Below are 8,800 nucleotides of genomic sequence, written 5' to 3'. Positions count from 1 at the left end.
CCAATTCATTCATGTAGCCAAAACATCATTTTATTGAGAAACAAGGAACGGAGGGCGGCGGAACGGCGGTTACAACGCATGCGGCGGCGACATCCGTCTCCCGCGCTCCCTCCCTTAGTCCCCACTTCAGCTCCGGGAACAACATCTTAGTGCTGCTTCCTCCTAAACGAGCACCCTGAGGGACAAAAGACAGAGGAGTCAGCTAAGTCAGTGCTTTGGCTACAAACGCCGCTTGTTCTCAGCCTTCGAATGGGAGGGGGCTACTGGTCGAGCTCAACCCTTCTGCAAACTGAGGTTCATCTGGCACAACAACGAGAACGGACGACCACCAAACAGGAAGTCCAGTCACTTACTTAGCTGTGCGGGAAAACACACCAACATTTTGTTTATGGCAAACTCCTTGTTGAAGTTTGCAAAAAATAACCACAAAACGTTGCCTTATAAATGTATGCTAGCTTAATGCTAACACAGCCATAACAAGTTTAATAAAAATAAAATTAAAATAAAACGTGTGTGTGTGTGTACCGACCCTCTGTGAGACGTGCTTTGCCTCCGGTGGGCTGACACAGGACAGTCGAGCAGCCGACGCACAGCACGACCGTCTGCGCGTGGCTGAACACCGTCGTGATCTTGTAGCATCCTGGGGAAAGACAAATCCGATCAATTCAAAACAAAATGTATGCCCCGGCAGTCACCCAACGGCGTACTTGCACCTTACCTGGACATTTGACGTCCATAAAGTAAGAGTTAGGACTCTGAACAAGGCGCTTCTTCTTGTGCCTCCTCCTCGTCTCCTCTAGAGATGGGTGCAACAAGTCTTTCGCGAGCTGACAGGGCGGACATAAGTCATTAGGAACCATGTTATTAAAGGCGGTACATGATATGGTGGCATTTTTCATGTCTCCTAACTGGTCGTTCCGGATTTGCCAACGAGGCTTCCAGGTTTGCCTATATTAGAGGTTAGATAGCGCACCCGTTATCTCTTTAGGCACACCGACTAACTACTTAAATTAGCTTAAAAAGAATACCAAAAAAAATATGCAACATTGAGAATCACAGAGGGGAATCTTGTAAGCACAAGCCCTAGCTCGGCTGACTCCATGATTTCCGTGTGCGCGCCGCCATCTTGAGTCACAATGCGCTCGAGAACAGTGCACATTAATTTGGGCCAAAGTGTCACCAAAAGACAGCAAGGATGATTTCGGCGGGTAACAGCGGAATCGCAAAGGTCTCCGCTAAACGTAGAGTCGCGAACGGGCGCCCAAAAGCGCCATTAAATGGGGGGAATGTCGTTGGATGAGGCGGCGCCGATACTCACTGGCATGTTGGCGAGGAAATAGCCGCTGCCGAAAAGGAGGTGCAACCGGAAGCGAGGCCCTGATATTCGCGGCCGCGTTGAGCCTAAGCAGGAAGTGACGACTTCGGCGCGACGACCACGGCCATCTTGGTGAGGTCTTTTTTCAACCATTGACGTGCGTTTTTTTTTTAACAGGTTCACGTTTTTTCCCCTTCCTACAACTAGATCTAATCCTTTTTGAAAGCACATATGCCGTATTTATCCAGCCTATGTTATGAACTAAATTTCAATTGTATTTGGAAAAGTTCACTAAATCAAATCTGATATTGTTAAACGATATAAAGATGGACTTCAAGCAATTGACTTTGAATGTTTAACGGTAACCGTTGTACTTAAAAATAATAATAATAATAAAAACTGTCTTGAACAGTTCAATTACTTCTTGCCTGGTGTTCTCGTTTATTACTTCTTTCATTATTTTACGGCATACATTTGCCGCTTTGGTCGCTTTGTTTCGGTAAAATCTTGGGTATAGTTGGCTTCTGATCTGGCATTTTCGTTGTAGATTGTTAACAAAAAAAAACTTAACAGAAACGATTCAGTCGATTTCAGTTGGAATAGTCAGTTTTGGAGGGAATTCAATTCACCAAGTAGAAACAAAGGACACACCCACTCAGAGCGTCTTCCTGTACGTGACGTCACCTGAAGAAAAGAGGCGGGAAGGGCGGAGTCAGCGGAGCGGAGTCAGCGGGTGGGGGAGTGGCTTAAGTTGGCTTAAGTATATATATATGTCACTGTTTAAAAAAAAGACAAATCATTTTAAAGACCAATACATCCCAATATAATTTTTTTCCGGTAAAATTGCATGGAATTAATGGCAATTTTATATTATTTTACATTCTAATTAATAGAGCATGATCGTAAAACGGCCACAAGAGGGCACCGATATACCTTGAAATAATATCAGCCTATCGGCTGGTATCCGTACTCGCCCATCCCTAATTTGCAATAAATCAATTGAATGAGAAAAGTTATTCAGTATTGAAGTTACCTCATTGCAGTTCCAGCAAGCACACGTACGTTTAGAACCAAAGTTTCATTCACTCCCTGGACCCACACCGCCCCCCTGTGCCAAAGTGGGGCATTGCAATACTCTATCCCCCATAAAACTATTAATGACAAATTTGCCCTCTAGTTTGTTATTCGCTACGGTGTTTATTATTTGTATTATTGTTATAATTATAATAATAATTATTATAATTATCATTTTTATGAGTAGTAGTATAATTAGTATTATTTTAGCTCGTTAGTTCTGAACTCAGCTGCGACCCGGAAGTTAAACACTGACCGGAAAAGGAAATGAAAAATTGTTTAGTTTGGCGTTTTTGTTTGTTTGTTTTGAGCACATGGTCGACTCCAAGTTACGTTAGTTGGTAATTTTGGATTGTTTACATGCACAGAGGCGTCCACAATAAAGGAATATTGTCTCCACGTCGACTGCTGCTCGTCCGCTGAAGAAAAGTGGCAACGTGTTGTGAAAAGGTAACTCGTGCTCAAATTTTCCACGTTTTTACTGCATGGTTTTCTAAAAGTATATTTTAGTTTAAAAAGAACCATCGTCTCTTATTTTGCGTGTCCTCGGTTGACTCGATTAGATAAACTAACGAAACACGATACTATTGTCCAATTTAAAATGTGTTTATTTGGTCTACTTGTCAAAAACGAGAAAGTGTGGGATAATAAATACTAAAAAATAACATCGGGATTAACAAAAAAAATCAATTTTGAGCATTTGAAAATGTTCTAATGAGTCAGTATTCCTGATGCCTTGTGGGATTAGTTGATACTGCATTCGAGAATGGTCAAAATTTATCCGAGTTGCTTTTTCAGAAAGTAAACAACCAAAATGGTGGATAGTGATAAATTTGTCTTTTTGTTTTGGTCCTCAAAACTCATTTTGACCCCCAGCAAACTTGCCTTCTCGCAATTTTGCTTAATTTATTGTTTTTATCTTATATCATAAGCATTTCATACAGTTCAGTAGTTCACCATATAGTTTCATGCCGGGACGCGTTGTTTTACGTGGAGTAATGTCGAATATTTATGAACGAAGAACGCTATCTAGTTTTAACCTCGAGTAAATTGTGTTTTCCAAAGGGGTCGCCATTGTAGAGTGACGTCACATTGTAGTCCGTCGGTGCGTTCCCGACTTCCTCGAATGCAGCATAAGTTCCAGAGGGCGGGGCAACAGCGATTGGAGAAGGCGCGACCTTGTGCGGGTGATGGGTGATGGGTGGAGTCAGCAGAGCGGAGTGAGCGGGTGGGGGAGTGGCTTAAATTGGAACGCACTGACCTGCTTGCTCACTGCATGTATCACTTGTATTCTATGAAAAATCATCAACAGGCAGCCTGTGGTCAAAACTTCAATAATATGACATTTATCAACGAGTGACACGAATATTTAAGAGAATTTCAATTGTATGAAAGTCTAGTGTTTTATGCAAATTGGCACCTACGATATGCAAATGAGCATTACTCACAGCTGCCGTTTGTATTTTCTTGACAGGATAAAGGCCGTTTGGGACATGGATGGGTCTGCGTTACAAGAATGCAATTGGAAAGCTGCTTTTCGACAGGTGCGTGTACTTTTTTTACACCGAGGATGCCATGTTGTGTGCTTGAGGTGTGTCTGATGCCACTTTGCCATTTGTCAGTGTGCTTGATGTACTTAGACACACACCAGAACAACATTCAATGGTTCTGAACATGTGCTTTTTTTTAAAAATCACATTGGTGTGGCTCAAATGATTGAAAAATTAAATATTTAGAAAATATAAACAACTTAAAAACAAAAATAAAAACTTTTTTTCCTAATATATTTAAAAAAAAATCTTAGGTTGATATTATGTTGCCTGCTTATTCAAATAAATACTATTTGTACAAAAAAAAATCTTCATAGCACATGGGTAGCATCGGACTTAGCTGTGTTGTGAGTAATTTGATGTGAATGAGCATGACTGACTCCTTTTGTTTTTGTTTCCCGACAGGATGGGAGGAGGTCTTGGACACACACGCAGCCAACAGACTCAAGACTTTTGGGACATGTCGGATGGTTCTGCACTCCATTGACAGCAAGCTGCTTGTGGACAGGTGTGTGCGCTATTTGAAGGCAAATGTTGTGTGCTTTTGAGGTATGTGATGTCACAAAGCCACTTCCCAGTGCGCTTGAACCTCTGCTTGATTTCCTACACACACACACAGCAGAACATCATTCAATGCTTGTGAACGTGTGCTTTGTGAAATGACATTGTTGTGGCTAAATGATTGAAAATGTTTGGCAAAATAACATGAAGGTCTTTTGAAATCAATCAATGGATGTTATTTTTGCCCACTTTTTCAAATAATGCTATTCAAACAAATGTCCAGAAGCATTGAATGATGTTCTTGTCTGTTAGTGTGTTTGTTGACTTTCGGAGATGATGGCTCGTTTGTGCTCATGTGACATCACACACACACACACACACACACACACACACATACACAACATGGTGCCGTGTGTTGCTGCTTCCATGTACAGCCTGTCAAGCAGTCTTTGTAACTTAAGTCCAACATTAAATTCTTGTTGTGTCCATAAAAGTGCTCGTCTCAACTCAAATATATTGTTGAAGTAAAATGAGTGTCTCCGTGTTTGATTTCTAACTGCACTGTGCTTGTATTTTCAGGGCCTTGAATGGATTGCACGTGGATTGTTCTTGAAGACGTTTGGTCTCCCGTCCGAGCTGGCTTTCTGGCTTCATTTTCAAAGCCAGATGGCGGGATTTTTAACATGAATCGAGGAAGCCTGCTCGGACCAGGGGCCAAAACATCTTCAAGGACAACCTGAACAATCCACTTGCAATCCATTCAAGGGCCCAAAAATGATTTTTTGCTACTAGGAAGCTTCAAAATGCAAATGAATGGACATAAAATAAAAAATAATAGAAAAATAATAATAATGATTTGCATAACTGGCCACGCCCTCTCTGTATTGACCAATCAGCTGGCTGCATGCAAATTAATTTGAATAACTGACCACACCCTCTCCAGATTGACCAATCAGCTGGCTGCATGCAAAAACCACGCCCACTTTTATGCACCGAAAATGGATATATGGCCTAATTTGCATAAATCATGCCCACTTATGCAAATAGGCTGTTTTATTTGCATAAACCACGCCCATTTATGGGGCCATCCAATCAGATTCTGGCACTTATTAGAGAACCCACCAATCAGATTGCTTCCTGCTCAGTAATTTGCATAAACCACACCCATTTATGGGGCCAACCAATCAGATTCTGGCAATTACAGAACCCACCAATAAGATGGCTTCCTGCTCAATAATTTGCATAACCATGCAATTTGGCCACACCCCTTTATTTAGCAAGATTTTTTTTCCGTTTTTTTTTTTATTTTACAAGAAAAGTTAATTCATTCAAAATGTTTTTTTGCAGGTTTTCTAATGTTACAAGAAGAGTTCAGCAAAGTTGAAATGTTTCAATTTCTGTTTTTTTGCAGAGTAATTGTTGAAATTACAAAATGAAAAAAGTAAAGCTGTTTTGTTTTAAGTTTTATTTTTTTTTAACACAAACAAAAGCACAACTGCACGTTGTATGACTTGATTGCTTTCTCCTTGTGGTCAGCAGGTGAAGTTGTGAGCCAGCGGGAGCAGATCGTGCGGCCCTAAAACAAAACGACATCAGTGAGTCAAGTCAACTTGTTGTGCAGCAAACGTTTTTGAAATATGATGAAGCCCACCAGCAAAGAAGGGGATCCGACAACTTTAGTGGGATTTGGGACGATAGCTCACACGGCTGCATCGCCAGGAAGTCCGCCATGTTCCTCGGCATCTGCAGAACAACATTGTAAGACAAAGGAGAAGCTCGCCAAGTCGACAACATTCAAAGCTTACCGTCAACTTCAAGCTGATGGCGTCAATGCAGCACCAAGAACACAAATGTTGGACAAAAGTCACTGCCTGGTCGAGGGGACTCTACAACAAAAAGGAAGTTATGAGTTTCTTTTTTTTTTTCAATGCATCAAATTTGACAGAAGATGAAACCCACCAGTGCAGATGAGGACCTGCGACTCGTTGCTGGGACTGTCAGCGATGACGCAGCTGCTTTCACAGGAAGATGACCATGACGAAAACATTGAAGTGACCTTCTACTTTTCAGTGGACAAACTGACACACAAACAGGAGATAAGCAATGAACCAGTCCAGCTTCTACGTCAGTTTATTAACGTGTCAACAATTAAAAAAAAAAGAAAGAAGCGGTTGAGCTTCTTCAGGCCCCAGAGATGCTTTGGCACCATTTAGTTAACAAAAGCAGAAGAAAACCAACGTCAACATGTCGGCACAAAAGGGTAAATTTACCTTTTTGAGGGTCCCGACTGAAGCGCCGTTCAACGCAGCTTTGGGGAAACTACAAAAAGAGAGACGTTCAAATAGGTTTATCAAATGTTCACGTCAGCCATTTTGTTTTGCAGCATGCTCAAACCCAGAAATGGCCAGCCTCTTACACGTTTCTTGTTCTTCATGCAGCTCAGGTTCAAGTCAAAATGTCGTTTTTACCTGCACATAGAAAAAGCAGGACGTTAGGAATGGTCAGTGCAAGTCACCTGGCATGTCTTTACCCTCCATTAGTCATCTTCACCATGTGCTAAAACAAATTAAAACATGATATCAAATTTTAACATGTATGAGTGTTTGTGTCTCACCAGTGACGACAACAGGGCTGGGCTGGACATCGTGTCAACGGCCTGAAAGACACGGTAACATAATATAGTTAGCTTGGAAACATGCAAGCACGTTTAGCCAGTGGAGAGAAAAAGAAAAAAAAAAGTCTAAGCTATGGTCAAAAAGATGGGGGAAGTAAGCAACTTGATTTCAAGGGGAGTCCATTCGCTTCACGATGCAAGCCTGTGGACAAATGTAAAGAAAGTTAAGAGTTGATTCTCACTAATGTACAAACGCTGGCAACTTACCTTCTGCCAAACGGTGCTTTTCTCCAGATGCTGGAAAGGGAAAAAACATTTCGTGTTACTCAAGATCTTCCGTTTCCAAGTACCGTTTGGCGTTTAAGAAGAAAGTTTTAACAAATTAGTACTTTACTTACCGCGAGCATTTATTTCCAAACATGTCAAATAAATGCGTTGGTGTCATTTTAGCACGCGATTGACGTTGATTTATTGACCAAGATCGAGCAAACATTTTAGCTAGCATGCTAGCAAGGTATTTGCATGCTGAAAAGGTGAACATTAAAAGTTACAACTACGAGTGTAAGAAGAATCTTTAAACAAACCTCTTGTCAAAGCTTTTGGTCATCTTGTCGAGATGAGTGGCGAACAGCAGGCTGTGGACGTCGACGTGATGCTGGCGAAGAAAAGAAAGACCGCTCGTCCAATTAGTCACACCTTAAATAGGTTTTCGGTAACAACGTCATCACTTGCTGTTTTTTTCGAAAGCTTTATTCAACCAAGAGACAAAAAAAAAAGTATTTCGACTGCATATAGACAGAAAATCCTGGTAAAATCAGTAAAGTATTTGATGGGGATCGAACCCTGCTCGTCTGTTCCAGAGCCCATGTCGTTAGCCATTCGTCTAAGCCGTCTTGTAACTTCCTGTTCTTTAGGTGAAAATTATGTTATAGGTATAGGGTGAAACACTCCTTCCGAACTCAAGTTAGTGTACAAACTCGATAAATTTGAGATTCACAAAGGCGAAATTGGCCGAGTGGTCAGTAACAAAGTTTATCGTATCCACAGACCTGAGTTCGATTCCAGATCCCTTCAGTTTTTATGAGATTATTTCTCAAATTCTAGAAAATAAGGTAAAGGGCGGGAATCGAACGCGTTACCACCGGTAAGGGAGTCGATGTTTTCATTTCATGTGCCACCTAATCATGTTTCTCTGACCAAAAATTAATGAAGGTGATGAGTACGCTTCTTCCGAACTCAAGTTAGTGTACAAACTCGATAAATTTGGATTTCATAGCGGGGAAATTGGCCGAGTGGTCAGTAACAAAGGTTACCGTATCCACAGACCTGAGTTCGATTCCAGAACCCTTCAGTTTTTATGAGATTATTTTTCAAATTATAGAAAATAAGGTAAAGGGCGGGAATCGAACGCGTTACCACCGGTACGGGAGTCCATATCTTATTTCACATGCCACCTGTTCACGCTGTTCTGATCAAAAATTAATGAAGGTGATGAGTACGCTTCTTCCGAACTCAAGTTAGTGTACAAACTCGATACATTTGAGTTTCACTATGGCGAAATTGGCCGAGTGGTCAGTATCAAAGGTTACCGCATCCACAGACCTGAGTTCGAATCCAGAGCCCTTCAGTTTTTATGAGATTATTTCTCAAATTCTAGAAAATAAGGTAAAGGGCGGGAATCGAACGCGTTACCACCGGTACGGGAGTCGGTGTTTTATTTCAAGTGCCACCGGATCACGTTACATT

At 41.4% G+C, this 8,800-nt stretch overlaps 2 protein-coding genes, 1 long non-coding RNA gene and 1 other non-coding gene across 13 annotated transcripts; 1 reads left to right on the top strand and 3 right to left on the bottom strand.

Annotated features, from left to right (window-relative positions):
- Window positions 1-12: 12 nt before the first annotated feature.
- LOC144037089 (small ribosomal subunit protein eS27-like) lies at window positions 13-1,483 on the bottom strand. Its single transcript, XM_077548228.1, has 4 exons — window positions 1,319-1,483; window positions 719-827; window positions 530-640; window positions 13-175 (listed from the first exon to the last, which is right to left on the bottom strand). The coding sequence occupies exons 1-4, from the start codon at window positions 1,466-1,468 to the stop codon at window positions 147-149; spliced, it is 399 nt and encodes a 132-aa protein (XP_077404354.1). The 5' UTR covers window positions 1,469-1,483; the 3' UTR covers window positions 13-146.
- On the bottom strand, window positions 231-365 carry LOC144037870 (small nucleolar RNA SNORA35). The gene has a single exon (XR_013289104.1). It is a non-coding gene; the product is annotated as a small nucleolar RNA SNORA35 (small nucleolar RNA).
- Window positions 1,484-2,632: 1,149 nt separating the features above from the next.
- On the top strand, window positions 2,633-7,030 carry LOC144037143 (uncharacterized). The gene is made up of 3 exons (XR_013288833.1): window positions 2,633-2,839; window positions 3,864-3,933; window positions 4,345-7,030. It is a non-coding gene; the product is annotated as an uncharacterized LOC144037143 (long non-coding RNA).
- LOC144037140 (uncharacterized) lies at window positions 5,888-7,756 on the bottom strand. Of its 10 annotated transcripts, XM_077548337.1 has the most exons (11): window positions 7,639-7,753; window positions 7,453-7,579; window positions 7,322-7,351; window positions 7,218-7,256; window positions 7,055-7,096; window positions 6,857-6,908; window positions 6,711-6,759; window positions 6,400-6,518; window positions 6,246-6,326; window positions 6,092-6,183; window positions 5,888-6,016 (listed from the first exon to the last, which is right to left on the bottom strand). In XM_077548337.1, the coding sequence occupies exons 6-11, from the start codon at window positions 6,872-6,874 to the stop codon at window positions 5,905-5,907; spliced, it is 471 nt and encodes a 156-aa protein (XP_077404463.1). In that variant the 5' UTR covers window positions 6,875-6,908; window positions 7,055-7,096; window positions 7,218-7,256; window positions 7,322-7,351; window positions 7,453-7,579; window positions 7,639-7,753; the 3' UTR covers window positions 5,888-5,904. The 10 variants fall into 10 exon arrangements, with proteins under 10 accessions (XP_077404463.1, XP_077404457.1, XP_077404462.1 ...); XM_077548331.1 differs by lacking the exon at window positions 7,453-7,579 and having other exon boundaries at window positions 7,639-7,756; XM_077548336.1 differs by lacking the exon at window positions 7,218-7,256.
- Between the last annotated feature and the right edge of the window lie 1,044 nt (window positions 7,757-8,800).

The sequence above is a fragment of the Vanacampus margaritifer genome, chromosome 17 (assembly GCF_051991255.1).
Source record: "Vanacampus margaritifer isolate UIUO_Vmar chromosome 17, RoL_Vmar_1.0, whole genome shotgun sequence".
NCBI lineage: Eukaryota > Metazoa > Chordata > Actinopteri > Syngnathiformes > Syngnathidae > Vanacampus > Vanacampus margaritifer.
The sequence above is the reverse complement of the archived record's forward strand: the minus strand, read 5'-3'. Positions and strand labels throughout refer to the sequence as shown.